General features: G+C 51.1%; 9 protein-coding genes across 9 annotated transcripts; 4 read left to right on the top strand and 5 right to left on the bottom strand.

The window, feature by feature from the left end:
• Positions 1–80: 80 nt before the first annotated feature.
• ATNIH1004_000025 (uncharacterized protein) lies at positions 81–794 on the top strand (the record flags this gene model as incomplete). The annotated part of the gene is made up of 1 exon (XM_033564751.1): positions 81–794. The coding sequence occupies one exon, from the start codon at positions 81–83 to the stop codon at positions 792–794; it is 714 nt and encodes a 237-aa protein (XP_033430508.1).
• Positions 795–1,160: 366 nt separating this feature from the next.
• On the bottom strand, positions 1,161–1,708 carry ATNIH1004_000024 (uncharacterized protein; the record flags this gene model as incomplete). The annotated part of the gene is made up of 2 exons (XM_033564750.1): positions 1,161–1,586; positions 1,637–1,708. The coding sequence occupies 2 exons, from the start codon at positions 1,706–1,708 to the stop codon at positions 1,161–1,163; spliced, it is 498 nt and encodes a 165-aa protein (XP_033430507.1).
• Positions 1,709–1,998: 290 nt separating this feature from the next.
• On the bottom strand, positions 1,999–4,491 carry ATNIH1004_000023 (uncharacterized protein; the record flags this gene model as incomplete). Its single annotated transcript, XM_033564749.1, has 7 exons — positions 1,999–2,366; positions 2,415–2,908; positions 2,970–3,920; positions 3,974–4,148; positions 4,196–4,233; positions 4,278–4,332; positions 4,383–4,491. The coding sequence occupies 7 exons, from the start codon at positions 4,489–4,491 to the stop codon at positions 1,999–2,001; spliced, it is 2,190 nt and encodes a 729-aa protein (XP_033430506.1).
• Positions 4,492–5,384: 893 nt separating this feature from the next.
• On the top strand, positions 5,385–7,714 carry ATNIH1004_000022 (uncharacterized protein; the record flags this gene model as incomplete). Its single annotated transcript, XM_033564748.1, has 4 exons — positions 5,385–5,528; positions 5,576–6,401; positions 6,454–6,513; positions 6,567–7,714. 4 exons carry the CDS (start codon positions 5,385–5,387, stop codon positions 7,712–7,714), a joined length of 2,178 nt encoding a protein of 725 aa, XP_033430505.1.
• Positions 7,715–8,021: 307 nt separating this feature from the next.
• On the bottom strand, positions 8,022–8,774 carry ATNIH1004_000021 (glutathione S-transferase family protein; the record flags this gene model as incomplete). The annotated part of the gene is made up of 2 exons (XM_033564747.1): positions 8,022–8,573; positions 8,622–8,774. The coding sequence occupies 2 exons, from the start codon at positions 8,772–8,774 to the stop codon at positions 8,022–8,024; spliced, it is 705 nt and encodes a 234-aa protein (XP_033430504.1).
• A 2,696-nt stretch (positions 8,775–11,470) lies between these two features.
• ATNIH1004_000020 (uncharacterized protein) lies at positions 11,471–11,851 on the top strand (the record flags this gene model as incomplete). Its single annotated transcript, XM_033564746.1, has 1 exon — positions 11,471–11,851. One exon carries the CDS (start codon positions 11,471–11,473, stop codon positions 11,849–11,851), a length of 381 nt encoding a protein of 126 aa, XP_033430503.1.
• Positions 11,852–12,173: 322 nt separating this feature from the next.
• On the top strand, positions 12,174–12,993 carry ATNIH1004_000019 (uncharacterized protein; the record flags this gene model as incomplete). The annotated part of the gene is made up of 4 exons (XM_033564745.1): positions 12,174–12,248; positions 12,299–12,481; positions 12,520–12,632; positions 12,696–12,993. 4 exons carry the CDS (start codon positions 12,174–12,176, stop codon positions 12,991–12,993), a joined length of 669 nt encoding a protein of 222 aa, XP_033430502.1.
• Positions 12,994–13,840: 847 nt separating this feature from the next.
• On the bottom strand, positions 13,841–14,383 carry ATNIH1004_000018 (GNAT family N-acetyltransferase; the record flags this gene model as incomplete). The annotated part of the gene is made up of 1 exon (XM_033564744.1): positions 13,841–14,383. The coding sequence occupies one exon, from the start codon at positions 14,381–14,383 to the stop codon at positions 13,841–13,843; it is 543 nt and encodes a 180-aa protein (XP_033430501.1).
• Positions 14,384–16,004: 1,621 nt separating this feature from the next.
• ATNIH1004_000017 (glycoside hydrolase family 12 protein) lies at positions 16,005–16,893 on the bottom strand (the record flags this gene model as incomplete). Its single annotated transcript, XM_033564743.1, has 3 exons — positions 16,005–16,084; positions 16,152–16,372; positions 16,475–16,893. The coding sequence occupies 3 exons, from the start codon at positions 16,891–16,893 to the stop codon at positions 16,005–16,007; spliced, it is 720 nt and encodes a 239-aa protein (XP_033430500.1).
• Positions 16,894–18,889: the final 1,996 nt, after the last annotated feature.

The following is an 18,889-nucleotide window of genomic DNA, read 5'->3' as shown; positions in this document are numbered from 1 at the left end:
ACAGTTTCCCAAACCCCTTAAAGTCTTTCACCGCTGGATTTTCTGACTTCTGCTGGCCTGTATACCATCCATGCGCAATTATGCCCTCGTTCCTTCGCCATGACTACCGACGTCTAGAACGCACCGACAGCGACGAGGAGGGCATCAAACTCGAGTCACACGACGACCGAAAACCGGCGTATTCCCCACCAGTCCCCAATCGCAGGGCCCCACGGGCCACCACGCGATGGATGGTCACGACGGTAATCCTCTCTATCCTCGTCCTGGGAGTCATTAGTCTCCTCTCGATTAAATATGCTCGTCCTCGACATCGGAACGCGTCAGAACCCCAGAGCGCCATTGCCCCGAGGCCGTGCGGCTCGTCTCCCTCCGAGGCCAGCGCTGCCGCGTGCATCTACGACCTGATGACGCATTCATGGCTACCCCCATCCTGCTTCGACGAGGAACTGACGCAGGAATTCCGCAACCTCCGACAGTGGCCCTTCTATGCCGACCGGACAGGGACTCGACCGTTGACCGAGAAGGAACTGGCCTGGCGCACGGAAGAGTCGTACACCACTCTGGAATACCAGTATACCCACTGTGTGTACCGCTGGAGGAAACAACAGCGAGCCGTGGGGAAGGAGAGAGACGTGGAAGTGCACTCTGCAATGCAGAATCACACCATATCGTGCTCGGATCTGTTTCTCACTACGGCAAAGCAGCTGAATGGGACCAACCACGTGATGGTATTGGAGGACAAGCTGATCTCGCTGGTGGTGGGATATCCTCGATGTGCCCATCCGAAGACATAGCTTGGGAGATCGAGATGATGTTTTCGAATGACCTAGATCTCGTCAACCCGGATGGATGTAAATGTACAGTCTATAAACCCAATCATCTATACATATCTAGAAAGTTAACGTTATAGATCTCAGTAGCTGAATGCCATGTATTTAAATCTAATGCTCCTGCAGCCAACGCCCTGCCCCTCGTGTGGAATCCAAGGTTGGCACAAGGCTACTGATATCAAGCGGCGGGCCGCTTCCCCCATGTATCAACCATACTTTCCCTTATCGCGGAGCAAAACCAATCGTCCATCGAAATGAACGATAACCTACCCGGATACGACGAAGCCACGCGTTCAGGCTCATCTACCGGGACAACGAAAGATGGGAGACTCACGTACACCCTGATCTCCCTGACGGGGACGATGGCATCCGTTTGCTGCGCTTCCCCGAACACGTCGCGAGTGTCGTGGTGGACGTTCTGCGCACGCTGTGGCCCAAGGGAATCCAGGACATGGTGGTGCAGGCAGTCCGGATATCAAAGTGCGTGGCAACGCCTTTGCGCACGGCAACGATCAGGAAAAGAATCGCCATCGGCCGTTTGCTGATGGGTGTTCTGGACCCTTGGCGCAATAGGGATGGGGAGTACACCCTGCTGCAGCGGGCATGGGACACATTGGGAATTTTGGGCCGTACGAGAAGAGTCAGTTGATGCCATTGATTCCATGATTCTGACAATCTCAGTACTGACGAGACGCAGATAGCATCTTCTTCCCGCCACAACGGCGCAGCACTCTCGTGGCTCTGCGTCTTGTTCGACTCGCATAATTAAATCCATCTGATAAACACCGAGCCCAGCTGGAGCAAACCTTCATAGCCATGTTTGCAACCGCATCGACTCTTATGCGCTCGACTTGGTGCCAGGAACTTAGAAGAGGCATTCCGCCATGGCAAGTGTCACAGAGCGCCAAAGGTCGATGGACAACCTACTGGTGATCCTGGAAGTGCATCGATACCAGCTATATGCCAGCGTGGATCTGGATCATGGCTACGGGGATATTCGATATCGAGCGGCGACGAGACGTGATTTTACTGTCGATCTGTTTGACTTGTTTATTCTTTATAACTCCATTATTCATTTTTATTCAGTCATGTGTTCATTTATTCCATTTCATTCATGTATTCGTGCATATTGTCCATACTCCCTCCATGCGAGAAAAGGCGCCTATTCTCATTGCGATCCCTCTCTCGTGTCCGTCTCGTCCTCCCCCATGGTTGACAACCGGCTACTTGTCTCACCGAGTCTCGTGCCCTCGGAACTGAAGCTGGCCTCTGAGACGTCGGACACCTGTCTGGGCCGACGCGAGTGGCGCGGCCCTTCCTCCTGGATCATGTTGGCGATCGAAAAGGACCGCGTACTGGAGAGGCTGGACACCTGCCGATGATGCGCCAATCGGGTGGGTGCGGAATCAAGTTCTCTGGCTGGCGTGTTTGAGAGGGGCGAGACGAAGCCGTAGCTTGAGGCATCACTCGCCGTCGGACTGGGCGAGGGGTTGTTGAACGGGGTTGGCAGTTCAACGGGAGGGGTAGTGCTCTGGTCTGTAGCAGTCAGGTATATACCAATATATAAGTAGGGAGGGAGAATACCGTGCATCTCGTAGATGGGGTCGCTGCCTGCCTCGATGGTCCGTGGCGAAGTGGCCGTGGCGACGGACTGATCGACGGCTGAATCATTCGGATGCTGCGTTTGATAACTGACCGACGCCGTCGTGCCCGTCGATTTGGGCCCATCCTCTATCCCCGGCGAGCCCGCGTACATCCATCGCATGATGTGCGATCTTTTGCCCTCGCTCGTCATCTGCGATCCTCGGCGCAGATGACGACGACGATGGAAGCACCAGAAGGCAACGGCACCCCCGACGAGCAGCAGCCCCAAGACGACACCGATGATGGCGCCTGCCCATCCAGGGAAGCTGGGCTTCTTGTCCGGCACGGCGGAGACGGTGGGAGTGCTGCCATTGTCGGTGCGGTTGTAGGGATACCACGAGGAGATGGTCTTGGTGTATTTGGAGGCGAAGACGTCCTTGAGGGAGGAATTAGTCCACGACTTAGGCGCCCTCTGGTCGGCGTCTCCTTGCGCACTGTGTTCGTTAGTATATCTATGCGGATACATATAGCTATGAAGAGACAGAGAAGACGCACCCCCCGCCGATGCGTCCGGATACAAGATCAGGCACCTTGTAGTCGCTCCATTTCTCCGGATCGTATTCATCCTGGAACTGACCCGTGTTGAGGTTGAAGACCTGCACGATTCCCCCGTCCAGACAGTCGGACGCCGTGCGATAGACGCCTCCCAGGACGAGCATCTTGTCCGGGTAGGGCTTGACGCAGCGGTGCCCACGACGTCCATGTCGTTTCTCACCGCTGTAGAGTTTGATCCACTCGAAGGAGGGCACCGACAGGACGTACACGTCGTCCGATGGGGCGCTGTCCGTCTTGAGGCCATCGTAGCCCCCGTAGATGTAGATGTTGTGCGATGAGCCATCGGCAGCACTGGCGTAGACCGAGCAGAACTGGGTCAGCGCCGGGGGCATATCACCCGTCGTGTTCTGCAGATACCAGCGGTCCTGCGCCACGTCGTAGACGGATACCGTCTGCATGAACGAGGGACCGTCGCGCTGGTTGGCCGTCTGCTGATTGCGGTTCAGTCCGTCCGTACGGAAGATCTCCTCCGGATAGGGGACGCCGCCGATGGCGACGAGCACGCCGGACTGCGACACGGGCAGCCAGACCAGCTCGGCGTTGGCGCGCGCCGGAACTTCATCGGGAAGGGAGCGATTTGACCATTGGTTCTCACGCATGGTGGACAGATCGACTTGGATCATGCGGTGCGACGACTGGTTGGCGGACTGGTCGTCGGCGATGGGGCCCCAATCGGGCGCGCGCATGCCACTGATATAGAAGCCCAAATTCTCGCTGGGGGCGGAGACTCCGGCGCCGTTGGTGAGGTAGCGAGTGACACCGTTGTCCAGCTTGTCCTCGACAAAGCCGGATTCCCAGTTGCTGCGATATCCACCATATTGATACCGTTCGTAGCCCAGCACGCGGTCCCCTGCCGGCTCATCTTGACTGTTGGTGAGACGCAGGAGGCCTCTGGTAGCTGTGGTTAGCCAGAATGGGTGGTTATACAGTGGTAGAGATTATACCCGTAGAGATAGAGCTCGTTGTCGTTAGCGAACATGACGCCGTCGCGATAGTTGGGCGCCAGATTGTTGGCGATGCCGCCGGCCTTGGACAGCGTTCCGAACAGCGCAGTGAGGTTGGAGTGGCGATCGAAGGAGGAAGAAAGGTTGAGGGAGTAAAGACGACCTTGTTTATTGTCTATATTCTTAGTTTTATTATTCTTCTTATTATAATAATATACCTACCGTCATTCGAGTACTGCACGGAGTGATCCGAGTAGCCTCTATTCTCGTCAGCTGCATCGATAGACTCCGTCAACGAACTCACTCCTGCCACCATAATCGGCCTCCATCGAGGTAGACGGTGTCGCGGATAGCATTGGCTATATCATTAGAGAAGAATAATATGAAGAACAACAAGAAAAAAAAATACCTCGTAGTTGCCCCCAGTTGCACATGGAGAGGTTGACTTGATTCTTCCATGCTTGGGCCGTCGAGCAGCCAGCCCAGAGCAGAGCTGCCACGATGTGCAGGACGAACATGATGTTAGATGGTCATGCTAGACGGCCATGATGCACGAGAATAGATGATTGATTGATTCTGTGAAAATATAAGTAGACTCACAAAGAAGCATCGGCTCGGATTTACAGTCCTCCGTATATTATACTATTATCAATCTATCAATATTTTACCATATTATTATCTACTATATTATTATTATAATATCATTATGAATTAGTTAGTCCCTGACGGAAGCGTGGTGCCAGTCCGTCGCTGCCTTAAACTCTTCATCGAAACTAGTAAGAAATAGTAAGAAAAGAGGAGTACAACCAACATCATCTCTCGCTCTCACTTGCTCCCTGGTTTACCCATCACTCGGCCTTCCTGCGGGGATGCGAGACATCCCCCCCTTCCAGCTTCATTCTGGCCAAATCCGGAACTAGGGCAATGCACTAACGACGTGATTCAGCAGATACGAGTGCCACCGCCAATGGCTGACCCTCCGAGGGACCAGGATACACCGCAACTTGCCGATCGAGTGACCCTTGCCTTGCGCTCAGGTTCCCTCCAGCATAGGTTCGTCAGACGTGGCGCTCGTGCTCGCCTGAATGAGGGGGTTCTTCCCTCCGGATGGAACGATGATGATGAAATGAAGATGCCCAATGCAAATGCAACGCGGCTGCGGCTCTGACGGACAATTGTTGACCTGAGCGATGCACGCCAGCATTGCTGCTGAGTAGATGGAGGAATATAGTGCAGTAGCTCCGCACTGGTTCTTTCTTTGTTGTTCTGTCGATATTGTTGTTGTTTGTTGTTGTCGCTCGAGGAAAATCTCTGTCCTTTGTTCTCTCTCTGATGCGTGAACAGGAATAGTTTCCATCCCTGCCGTCCTGGTCAAACGGTAGATCTTCCACAACAAATTAATTGATTCATCATGAAGCCCACGGTCGTGCTGTTGGCCACCTTTCTGGTGCCCTCCGTCCGGGCCACGACGCCGTCGATGCGCATCGGAGTGCCTGCCGCGGTGACGGTGACAGAAACCAGCACCCAGACCGTCACTGTGTCGGAGACCTGCGAGGTGAGTCAAAAAAGAAAGAAAAATATACAAATAATAACATTTGATAGGCAGCGCCAGTTCTGGCTGAGGTCTACTCGGCCGTCCCTGTGCCTTCGATGGCATCTGCATCCAATCCGCCAGATCTCATCACGACCACGGAATCCAGTCTCTCTGCGCCGACGCCTGCGCCAGGAGTCGCGGTCCACGTTGAGCTGGGAATTGACTGCGACTGCACAACAATGACTAGCCTGACGACCCATACGTACACCATCACCGATCCCACGGGGTCCACGTCGGTGAGCTACTCGACCGTCCCCATCACCACGCCGTCGCCCACGACCACCTTCAAGACGACGCTGCCGCCCGTCACCAAAACCAGCCACACGACCATCACGAGCACCATCGACTGCGAGTGCGAAAGTTGTTGTGGCAAGGAGACGGTGACGGTGACAGTGCCGACCACCATCACCTCGGTCACCACCTCGCTGGTGACCTCGACCGGCTATATCACCTCCTTCGTCACTCGCACCATCTCCAGGACGGTGACCACGGCTGAGACAGTGTTAGTGCCGACCACGACGACCTTCACGTCGACGCTGACCAACACCATCACGACCTCGTACATTTCCACGCAGACCATTACCCGGAGCTTCACCGAGACCGACACCGACACCGTCACCCAGCCGGGCCAGACCGTCACCCGCACCAACAACGGCACCGTGACGGTGACCGACAGTGAGACAGCTCCAGCCACGACGGTGACGATCACCATCTCTGAGCCTGGAGAGACCGTCACCTCGACGCTGTCTCCGTCGGTTACCTCGTTGCCAGCATCGACCGTCTCAGTGACAGTGATCATCAGTACCACGATCTTTGACACGGTGACCGTGCCTGGTAAGCCATGATTCCCAATATACTGCGATTCTGGAATGACTGACCGGCGCAGGACCGGGCACGACCGTAACGGTCACCAACACTCCTCCTACCAACACCGTGACTGCAACTGGTATGACCATATATTCCGTGCAACACCCACTCTAGACTTACTGACACACGTAGGAACCACGACGGTGTCCATCTGCCCAACCCTGTCCGTGAATCCCACGTACACGCCGGCCGTTCGTCCGCCGCGCGAATACACCTGGGGCTGTCCCCCCGGTTATCTCTGCAAGCCCAAACACGTCGGACCGGCCGAGGGCTGCAACGTCGAAGCTGGGTTGCCGGCCGACGGCTATGTGTGCCATCCAGACGAGTGCATCAAGAGTCCGCCCTTCATCCATGACCAGTTCTGGGGCAAACCGGGCGAGTCGCACGAGGTGGGATCCTACTACAACGTCTCCCAGTCCTACTTCAACCTCAACCCGGAACTGTTCGGGCTGGACTACTCCATCTTCCGCGTCCCCGCGACACCCGCCGACCTGGCGCTCTACTATAAGCGGTCGGCCGGCGGACGACGCCGCAGTGATCGCCTACAGTCGCGCAAGGAGATCTCCAGGGTGCCCCCGGAGTGCTACGACGAATGCAACGACGCTGCGCTGGAGGTCGAGTCGAGCGGCAAGACACCAGCCATCTGTCAGTCCGGGTCGGCTTTCAAACGCTCACTGAGGAGCTGCCAGAAATGCTCGGACCGCGAGAAGGACTCCAGTCTCGGCGGATTCGACGAGGTGGTGCTGCCAAACTTTCAGCAGTTCCTCAATTACTGCGAGGGTCACGCCAGCACGACCGCCGCAGGCATCACCGTCACCACTTCATCCCAACCTACATCAACGTCGGAGTCAACCACGTCCTCGACTACATCCTCAACTACGTCGGATTCGAGCACAGGATCCACCGCGGATTCAACGGCGTCGACGTCAACCTCCCATACAGCTCCAATAACGAGATCTACCGGCTCGCGGACCACGCTTCCATTGGAACCCAGCTCGCCTGGATCGGGCTCAACGCACGTGACGGCGTCCAACGGCGAGGCCACCGAGTCAACCACGAGCGTCCCCGTCCTCCCCAGCGGAACGGCATCGTCGACCGGGGGCAGCGAGACGCCGAACCAGCCGGGCAACAGCGGATCCGTCAGCCTGACGACGGGCTTCCCCGGCGTGCCCTCCGAGACGCCGCCACCCTTGTTCACGGGTGCTGCGAGCGCACTGACTGTGCCGTCGCATTGGCAGATGGTAGCGCCGGTGATGGCCTTGATGGCCTTGTTGGGATAGAGTCAAGGGGACGATTTCAGATTTTCTGTTTTATATAACCTCGAATACGCCACGGATCTCTTATGACGCATGGGCTATGGCAATAATGGATGGCTACCGTTGTATCTACTGACTTGCATGTGTATTTACATGTTCATTTCTAGTTATATAGCAAGTAGTTCATAATAGAACGAGTCCTGTCGTCCCTGCACCTGAATTTCGTATCCGTAGAATTTCTTTCGATCTGAAATAACAAGCAGATCACAAACCTTGGTCTATCGACCCGCTGGATAATGCATGAGGGTTTCTCTTGCCGTTAGTCTCTCCATCATCGCGTAATCCCCAACTTGGCCTTGATGGCATTGGCCGACTTCAGCGCATCCCAGATAAAGTTCACGCTCTCCTGCTGCACCGTCGCTTCAGCCCACCGTTTGAACCGCGGCGTGCGTTCTAGCAGCGCCGGCAGGCGCGCGCTGAGCAGCCCGATCCGTGCATCGGAGTAGTGCAGGATGCGCAGCAGGAACGAGCCTGTCAAGACCTCAGCCAGCGTCAGCCGGTCGCTGCCGCCGAAGAAGGGCCCCGGTCCCTTCCAGGCGGCCAGCAAGGGTTCCAGCTCGGTTTCCACGGCGGCCACGAGGGCGTCTGCTGCCGCGTCGATCTCGGCCGCCGTGGAGGCGCGCAACGAGGCGTGGACATGCGGCTGGACTTTGCTCAGGAAAGTGTCGACGAAGAAGGCAATCTGGGCGCGTTGGAGGGCGCCGTCGACGCTGCCGGAGGGAGGCACCAGATGCGAGGGATGCGCATCCGCCAGAAACTGTGCGACGATGGCGGATTCGGTGATGATGGTGCCATTGTAGGAGAGGGATGGAACGAGTCCACGCTGCATGGGTGAGTGAGGGAGTGGATACAGCCGATGCGCACAACATACCGGATTGACATCGAGATACCAGGGTTCTCGCGGTTTGGTTAGGTCGATAATGACTTCCTCGTAAACCAACCCCAGCTCCTTCAGGGCAATATGGGCGCGATGGGCCCAAGGGCAGTTGTGGTTGGTGTACAGAATAATCTTGGGGGAAGCCATGATTGAGTTACTCTATGAATATCTCCCTGAAGAGCAGAGCCAGAAGGGATGGATTTATATTTATAATCAGAGATGATGTCACAAGTGTACGCGATGGCGAGCTCCTGTGGTGATGATGAATTGTTGGGTGTCATTATTAATTGGGTGGATTTGTAATTTCGGGGATTTACCAGAGGACGGACCACTACTGATGCCACCAGATTCCGTGTCCTACTCCCTCACACCTTTGCTAAAAAAATAAGAAATTAATTCTTGTCGACAATCATGGTAATATTAATTATTCAGCACTTTTCTCGGTTGAATGTTGTGGATGATACCACATCATCAGATCGCTTATATTTCCTATATTAATTAGTTTACATTCTTCGTTTGTTTACCTCCCCTCTATAAACGCGAGATATTTTGGTAGTTTAGTTGAATCAGAGACCTAATTCTATGGAGGATCGATACTTGCGAATACACGTATTTTTAACGGTTGACAATTCTAATTATTACTACTGTTTTTCGTTCTTTTTCCCTCTGTATACATGGCAAAGGTTGGTGGAGTTACATACCTGACAACCGAATGCATCAACTTATCTCCGCGGGGTAACTAATGCATAGATTACCGGGTAAATACAGGGAATATTAGCTCTTAAATGCTTAGCTCTAGATAGTCGATGGTTACGAAGCACATAATGCCTGTTGTTTTGTAGCTATGCATTGATATTGTCTTTCTGACTGTTCTTGAAGTCAACCATATACAATTGCATAGTCTGTCGCAACCTGGATGGTTCCTCGAGGGAACAGGTAAAGAACGATGTGTAAAGGAATATAAGTTGGCGGATCTATGTTGATCCGTTCCGACCCGGAGACGGTTACCCACGCGGGATAGAAATGTAAACAGAGTAAGCAACAACGAGTCATTAATTGCTCCTTTAATCTAGTCATTGGTTCATGTGTAATTAGTACGCCTATATTACAGCCCCCTATATCAAGACATTGCCCACTAAAGCTCTTCCCCCGAGTTCGTTACAGTATGGATTAGATCAGATCAACAAGATGTACAATATTCGCCAGTGCAGGAGCTGGAGAACAGCGAGTATAGCATTTTATTTTTATTCTACGTAAGCAGGACTTGAGCATGTGTTAATGCTATTATTGCCCGTAGATATTAGTCAAAGGCACCCTTGCGATGCAAAATCAGTCACGGGCCTTGATCTTGGTGCTCTGTAGGCTTGCGCGGGTCTAGGAACTGCAGCAGTCAATGCATAGCGCAGGCGCTGCCGTGACACCCGGTATCAGTCATCGCAGTCGGTTCAGATACGCAGGTTGGCCAGTTCGTAGTAAAACGTACTGGACCGCCAAACACGCCTGCCTCAGAATCTGGCTCGATTCAGAGCCTGTTCCCATCTCTACCAGTTCTCTGTCTGGGCGTTGCTTACTTGCTTGGCGACGGGACATGACGATCTCACTGGCCACGTTCATCATGGCTCCTCATAGCTCTGACTCAGCTTACAGAGCAACTCCCTCGACGACATTGTAATATCTGTGCAGGCCTGACGGTAGTTGTCAACCCCTTGGTAGCAGTGCTTCATATCGGACTGGAAACAGGGAAGCTCACCAGCAGGGGTGCGAACTTAGACAATACCATTTTCCTATAACTCGGCAATACTCTCGAGCATGAACTCTGCGCTTGCACTTGGCATCTTGCCCGCCATATACACGTGACCTCTGATATTGGCGCAAACTTTATACCGAACCATCACCGGTACATTTGACAGCCTTCTCCGCATGGCTGACCAGGATTGACTTGTTTCCTACGAAAATTTGCCACGTCCTTCCCTATGTGCGCAGAGACCTTCTCGCGTATATAGCTTGGGATACTGTCATTCGTTCACTATTCGCGATGGCGTAGGTTTTTATTAACATGATGCCAAGCTAGGATATGCACTGCCAACAGGTGTCTCTCCACCCCCAGCCATGTGCACATTGACCAATCCCGATCATAGATGAACGATATCATGGCGGCTTAATGCTCTGGGGATATCAGCACAGGCCCTCGGATGCTCCAATGAAGAGATGCAGCTATTACTGGTATGTAAGCCCCACCGGAGGGAAAACTCGGAAAGCTCTGTTCGTTGCCATTCTACGTCACATTGCTGGGACAGACAATTTCTATTTTTTGATCCACTAGATCTGAGACATGAATGTTTCCCACATTTACAACCCGCATCCCAGTCAGAGCTGAATCCAATCAAGAAATTGGGCATTCGAAGTGTTCGAGGGCCTACGAACCAAGCCCAATACGAGGACCCAGCTGCGCCCTGCGGTCTACGAGTCAAATTCCACGTCTATCGCGAGCGCACATCCAACGTGGAAGGCCTAAGTTCATGGATAAACATGAACGAACGTTGATCATACGCCGAGATCAATGACGGCAGTTGCATGCCCACCAATCTTGGACTCGTCGACAGCCTCACAAGACACAATATCGATACGTCAGGTTCCAGTCTCAGAGGGACAATGGAGTCAGCTTGGAGGCCTAAAGCGACAGATCCACAAAGTGAAAGAGTAAATGGTAGTGGAGAAAGACATAAATAGCGAGTGTTCAACCTAGATTGACGTCAATTCCATCCTCATCTCATTAACATCATATCTTCTTATACACCCATCTTCCAAGGAAGCAGTGTTCACTTTACTACCACATAGTCAACATGAAGCCTACTGCCTTTATCTACTCTCTTCTCGCTGCCTCCGTCACAGCCGTTCCCTTGGAGACCCAGCCACCCAAGCAGGTGACGGTGGCTCTATCGAACGACCAGAGCGGTGCATACGCCGGCGTCGCCTTTGCAGCCGATGGAACTGACAGGGGCATTCCCGCGCTCTATAAGGGCACTCCAGTGGACAAAGAGGGAAATATCCTGGCCTCGTCGGCCCAGCTCACGGCCTTTCCCCAGACCATCAAATGCGTCATCAAGAACAACGGCGTCCCAATTGCGACCCTGACTGCGCAGAATACATATGCCAACCTGAACCCCAAGTCCGGCCCTGTCCCAGTGAACCTGAACAACGGGGTGATTAACTGTATTGCATGAGCGTAACCACGGATGATGTTGTGGGGTTTGGTGAGAGGGACTCGGTGTGGATTCAAGGGATAAACAATATTATAGCTTGGTACTTTGTATTTAAAGTTGTTGTTGAATCAAAGTCTTTGATGCGGAGTCTTTGCTAGTAATGCCCTTCTAAATGTTTCCATGAAGGAAAGGGAACCGATTCTTGACCGTCCCAGGATCTCGTTGCTTCCCCAGCGAATCTGTAGGCCATCGGGGCAGGCCACCTTACTGCGGTCTGTAATAACACGGAGTATCTCGCTGGTCGTCAAATGACTGGACGTTATGGTGTTCAAAGAGCTTGACAATGGACGTATGGCCAGCAGATGATCCTATCACGCATACTAGCGTGAACCATAGCATCGAGGGAGATCTGGGAGACGTCCTTGGACTGGGATAAGAGCGCTTCAATTTGCTCGTCAACTAGGCCAGTGTGGTGATCCATCTCGCCGCCAAAATCAACTTTTGCGAATCGCTCTGGAACACTATCGCAACAATGTGCGCGGCACACGGAATGCGCTGAGGGTGGCCGCCCTCGGACATCTCAAGTCCTTCCACTACATGTCCAGCATCGAAGTGTTCTGTCGGACTGGATTTAATATGGGCAAGTGGGAGGTGGCTTAGATCGTTCCGCTACTCTCGCATCACTCCAGTACGATGTGGGATATGGGCTAAGCCAGCGCGCGGCGGAGGCCCTGGTGCGGCGCATGCGGGATAAGGGCCTCCTGTCGCCATCCACCGGCCAGGTTTCATTCTCGACAACAGCGTAACGGGCACCAGCAATTCTGACAATTTCATGTGAAGGTTCATCGTGGATGCACCCAGATAGGGAGTTTCATCGCCTCGTCGATATTTGGTTCGAATACTGCGTCATGGACTATGTCTGCAGCCCTCCATATCCCATCGTCGAAGCGAATCTAAGCCACTCTTACCACATTCTGTCTCCCGATCGTGCCAAATCCATATCCACCGAGGATACATGTGCCATCACCAATGCACCCATCTACACTGTGCAGATGGTTGAGTATTGGCAATGTGTGGAGCAGGTCTCGCAGTGGCGCAGGAAGAATCCGGACGGGCTACTCGCTCCATTGATGCTAGTGCTGCAGGAACGCATGATGGGGTAGCTGAACCGGAGGGAATGTTCTCCGTATTCCCCTGTCTACCAGTGTACAAACAGTGTCCAGGCCCTGCCGACTCTCCTTGTTGTCAGTATATCCCCTTACGGCCGACGTGTTAGGATGATAATTGCCTTCTGGAATCGGAAACTTTTCTACCAGGTGTAGAGCCATCCATCGCCCATATCCTGGAACGCCTGCGTTGGTTATGGCCAAGGCCAGCTGGCTGTGACGATAGCGTTCGTAGTTTCTGTCAGCTGATCGACGCCAGTTGTGTATAATGATATGATAGCTAGATTTCCTATTTTAATGTTATCTATATATGTGATGCAAAGAAACACATAAGTACAAGTTGAGAAGAGGTGATCTTTTCAAGAGGAGCATGTCTACACGACTGGGTACCTGTCGAGCAGAGTGCCCTGAGACTGTTATTAACTGGTAACTGAGACAGTCTCTCCTATCTCTGTTGTCCCATGGTACCAAACGAGGCGTAGATGTCGATGAGCGAAAGGTCAGTTGTTTGTGTGTGCATGTGCGCGGATACTTGCAGACACATGGTGTTGAATATACACTAACCATTTGAGGAAGGGCTAGACTAAAATAAGAAGGCCGGGAGTTGCGGCTTGTGGCAGACTCAGGCAGTGACTTTCATTGGAGGAATTTCGATTAGGATCATGCAATGTCCTATTGTTTACCTCCACGCTCCTCCTGTATACACGCTCTCAAAACTCTCATTCTGTATCCTCTTGTATGTGAAACTCGTTGGCAAAGATAGTCGATATGTGGGAGGACAGAGCAACGCTGGTGCTCCTGTCCCGAAGTCTAGCAAAAAAAAATTCTAATATATATAGTCTGATCATTTGTGCTGGCTCTCCCACTCGTCACGAGTGATTGCGTACTCCACTACTTCTTGATCCGAACCTTCAATCTCTTCACTATAATCCCGAATATATTTCATTCCCATTTTGATCAATATCGCCCTGGTAGCAGTATGGGCAACCATTGCCTTCCCGTAGACCCTGTCAAGACCAAGCCCGGCAAAGCAATGATTCAATAAGGCTCTTGCACCTTCCGAAGCAAAACCCTGGTGCCAAAACTGCGGAAGAAGGCGGTAGCCCAGCTCTGCTTCTCTACTCTGTTCAAGTCCTTGTGATGGTAACAACATCCACAAGCCAATCGGGGTATTGTCGAGCAGACCAACCCAAAAGCCTCGACCGGGGGACTCGGTGACTAGAGACAATCGCTTTTCGTGCGACTTGATGACTTCGTCTTCAGTGCGCGGCCTCCCTATGATGTAGCGCATAACTTCAGGGTTGGTATCCATCTCAATTTCGAATGGCAAGTGTTCATCGGTCACAGCAACAAGTTCGAGTCGGTCAGTTGACAGTATTGGTAACATTATGGACACGTATTAATGGGATAGACCGTATGTACAGAATCAAATTCCACAGCCTTAAAGGTCGTCACGTTGAATATTCACCTTTGGATTGCAAAACCAGCCAACGATCCAAAGCAGTACTTCAAGCTGCATATCCGGCTACATACCCGAACTTTGTATGACTCATAGTCCGCTGCCCCGCCCCTCCCCGCATTTTATTTCTGTGTTTACTATCGTTTTATAGGCCAACACAATTTCTACAGTCATACAAATTTTTAGCATCTTAATATTGCAAAAGGTAATATATCTATATATAAATCCTGAAAAACCGTCCGTGGGACCTCCCGAGCGTACTGTGTTACAACCTGGAAGAGCCAGTTGGGGAGGTAGAATAGCGTATAATGTGTTAGATATACGGCTAGTCCCGAAGAGGAAATAGAGTACGATTGGTAAAAAGGTCTTATTTGAATGAATTGAGCTGGTTGGGCTCTTCTTGATTATTCTCTTGGTTATTCTTGATTATTATTCTGTTGTGTGCTCCGCGGGGTTTTACCCCGATCCAGTCACATGATTCTGGTCCACCAACGGCCATATTATTTGACATAATGCAATCGCTCTCTATATTGTATGAATCAAATAGACAGTCGAAATTCCGGCGCGAATATAGCTTACCTTTTGGTTTCAGTGGCTTAATAGTACTGTTATTCATGCTGGCGGAAAATGTAGTCTTTAAATGCCCGTAGTTCTTGGATAAATCAGACGTCCTTCCATTTTTGGCCTATCTCAATTGTGTGTAGAAGTGATCGAGTGGGGCTCAATATGTTGAACAAGTCTGAAGAAGATCTTTAGTGCTTGCCATTTTTTTCGTACATTTCTCTAATGGAGTCCGGGGGCCATATTTTATATAATTACTACTGAGGCTCAGTGATATCTCGATCGTCTGGAGCAGGCAGGACTCAGGAGTGACTCGCACAAAGGGCTCGGTATAGCGGGGTCGGTGTAGCTACAGTTAGGGCCGTCGATCCTACCAAGAAGCCATTTATAATACCCAATCCTCATTTTTCAAAGTCGAAAACATCAACTTTGTGGTCTCCTAAGGATGAAGCTTAAACTCTGCATCCTCCAGGCTGCAATGGCGGCACTTGACTTGCATTGCAAGCCGCGGCCCAGCCTGTAAAATTTTGTTTATCCTTCCAGCTAATATTATAAGGGATTGTGACCATTCCTATGGCTTCTAAATGCCAATAGTGCATTGATAAACAGAATAGTTACTGAAGGAGAGGACAGACAATGTGAGGCGAGTTCCGTAAGCGGTGGATTTGTTGGTTGACCATTTGTATTCGGATCTATTCGGATTTACCAAAAGTTGCAAAGGAACTTATTACCGGATGGTATTATTAGAATAGACAGTGGACTACATATGATAAGAATCCATCAAAAATTAATAGCATAGCTTGGTTAAACTTATTTGCACTGCAACAGATACAGAAACAAAATGGACATCAATTGCAGAAGCCTGGCAATAGTCGATTTTTTGCATCAGTAATTTCACAGTTAAGTATTTCAACGCACTATCACAACACCCTTACTGGCTCATTTCCGGACTGCACTTGCTGAATCAGAATATCCCTTGATTGTAGGTTCAAGCAACGTTGGCGCTCCATTTGGACACAGTCAGAGTGGATTGTCCACCCGTGAATGGCTCCGTCCCAAATTGCAAAGCTAAGTAAGACGTATCGATTAGTGCCATTCCCAATCAATTTCTGTAAGTGCTCTATGGGAAACCTACTAATGAGATACTGGCTCGACGCCGGATACCCATGGTTGTGAGTCAAATAATCCCAGAAATTCTTGATATCTCCGGAGAAGGAGGTGACTGGGCCATTCGAGGCGACAAAGCTGTAGGTCTGCTGCGTGCTACCGCCGTACCAGACTTCCCAAGTATGGCCACCGATATCTACCGTAGCGATCTGGGACCCGATGGGCTGGATGGATCCGTATTTCCCGAGCCTAACAAATAATGTATCAGTCTTCGGATGCTAAGCCATCGTATATAACCTTTCTGTTTCCGGATGCGCTCTACAGAAGCAAAAATACATAGAAGTGACATACCAAATCATTAGCTCGTAGTCGCCACTCGAAGTGGAGTGATTGATATCCGCCGCGGTAAACAAATCATACGCAACATCCGCCTTGATGTTGGTGTTGTCGTAGCTCCACTCCGCCGCGGTTGGGATGCTGCCAATTTCGCTGACAAGTTTCTTGTTAAATTCGAGGCCAGCGTTCGCATAACTCTTCACCTGGTCGTCACCACCGGCCCAATTCCAGGACGTGTGCCACGAGACCTCCCACGAGGAAGCACCGTCGAAGTAGGTGCATTGAGAGCCGGTGCCGCTGCCCTGACCCCACAGGTTGTTATTCAGCAGGAAGGGGTCTTGTTTGTAGGTCGCAAATTGGTCACAGAGGGTTGCAGCCTGGGCGCCAACCGAGATTGACAGGGTCAAAGATGAGAAAAGAGTAAAAGTTTTCATGATTGTCTTCGTCTGGCAGTGAACTCTGAACCAGCTGAACCTGATTGTTCTGGTGCATGGTCTGCTACGAATGTATAGAAGCAGGCGAGTTATATATATGTTGATTTTAGGCCACAAGTTTGAGGGATTACCCCCTCGTGGAATCGCCCCCACAGGATCACGGCGAGAACTTCTCGATGAAACGCTAACAGGCTGCACTGCCCGACTCGCGGAGCCATTGGACGCACTAATATGGTAGATCTTTACTAGATGGAGATAGTAGTTCTTCACCAGCTCTGAGGCATATACAGCATCTTTCTATCGACAAAACTGATGTGCCGGAAATATTTTGGTTAGTTCTAGCCATCCCATGCATTCCGTGCATAATATGAGCTCGGGCCCTTATGCAGTTATCGCACATTGTATCTGCAAAGCTGTGCTAATGACTAGTACTGAGAGGAAGTCAATTGATTGCATCTAGTAAAGTCTACTACGTTTGAGGATATTGGAAGATAGAGACGTAGGCTATCGAGTGCCATAGATTAAGCTTTACTGATCATCTCACTCCCGTTATCTCAAGTAAGGATAGCCGGCTTTACAATGGCGGTATAGCTTATAAGCTCTGGCTATGCACTGGCGTGATGATCACAAAGCTCCCAGAAGCCAAAATTTTCCTCATTTAGGTAGAATATGACAGATTATAAATATATTGGGGGCTGAAATACAATGTCTTAGACTTGATCTCATTCTGGTAAGATTGTTCTATGTTGGATGGGTTAAATCACGCACTAGCATTAGGCTCCTTTAGGCGCACTCCAAGGCTCATCTACGCATCTTTGGGCACTCTGTCACGTCCACCACTTCGTCCCACTACTCTCTACGGAGTCTTTCCATGAGTGCTTATTCTTATCTCCTAGCCTGTCTTACATGTCTATAATTCCATGAATTCTGAAAAATAAAGATAAATAAATAAGCTTGTAGCTAGTTAATCTACATCAAGTGTATGTCTCTTATACCACGTAACCCAGTTGATAGATGAAATCTGTCAAATTCCTTTGAGATTATTGTCGTATCTATTTGCAACAAGAATAACTTGATGGCAGTACTAGAGAGTAGGTTATCGAGTTAGTCCCTATGGCACACGCCCCACACACGAATTCCCAACCAACTATCCTACCGAATAAGAATAATAACGAGCCTCTATGTTGCTATTATGGACTTTGAATCTCAAACTCTGGAGGGGAAGTTAGGCTGGACCTGTCCACGGGAGAAGCATCGTCTCAACGGTTTCCTTCATATCGATATGACGGGCTTAATGCTGCTCTTGGAAGCAGCTTGAAACATGCAACTTGGTGCCAAACTCGGTATAGAAGTTTACTTCATGGATTCGAGCTGTATCTCATCGGTTTTGTATCTTTTATCCCGGCATGCCAGCCACCGGTTATTATAATCCAAATGTTATCCCCTTCAGGGCCCCCGACTTGCGCGCTTCCTCGATCAACATGTCAACCTATCCTCGCGAATTGTATAGCACCTTGCATGTTTCCGCAGGCTGCGCCACCAGCAGGAATCGATACAGGTAAGACAGTGATGCTTCTACTTCAGCTGCAGAGAACCATACCCCCAATACCTGTGATCAACAGAACCAGGTATATCGCCGCTCTGGGGTCGCGTGGAAGTACGTTGAGCTTTCACATGTTGAGAAACGAACTACACCAATAGAAATAGTCAGACGTACAATTAAGGCTATCGAGGAAGCCTTCAGCGGGCAAACTAAGTGCAACTACAGCCCATAGTTAGCTAGTGGGCCGTGGCGCTTGGATGGGACAACTCTCTCCGTTGATATCGTCGGGCGAATACCGGTTTTCGAGGGATATTTTAACTTTCGAGTACTCTATGGCTAACTTTTCCAGTCTATTGCGCTGGCCCAGGGCCACGTTAGATTATCGCTTGCAAGGAAGCCCAAAATCCTCCCCACAGAGCGAAACAACAACATGGCCTAATGTACGAAAAGAGC

Source organism: Aspergillus tanneri (genome assembly GCF_003426965.1).
Source record: "Aspergillus tanneri strain NIH1004 chromosome Unknown AapTan_2_pilon_pilon_pilon, whole genome shotgun sequence".
Lineage (NCBI taxonomy): Eukaryota > Fungi > Ascomycota > Eurotiomycetes > Eurotiales > Aspergillaceae > Aspergillus > Aspergillus tanneri.
The sequence above is the reverse complement of the archived record's forward strand: the minus strand, read 5'-3'. Positions and strand labels throughout refer to the sequence as shown.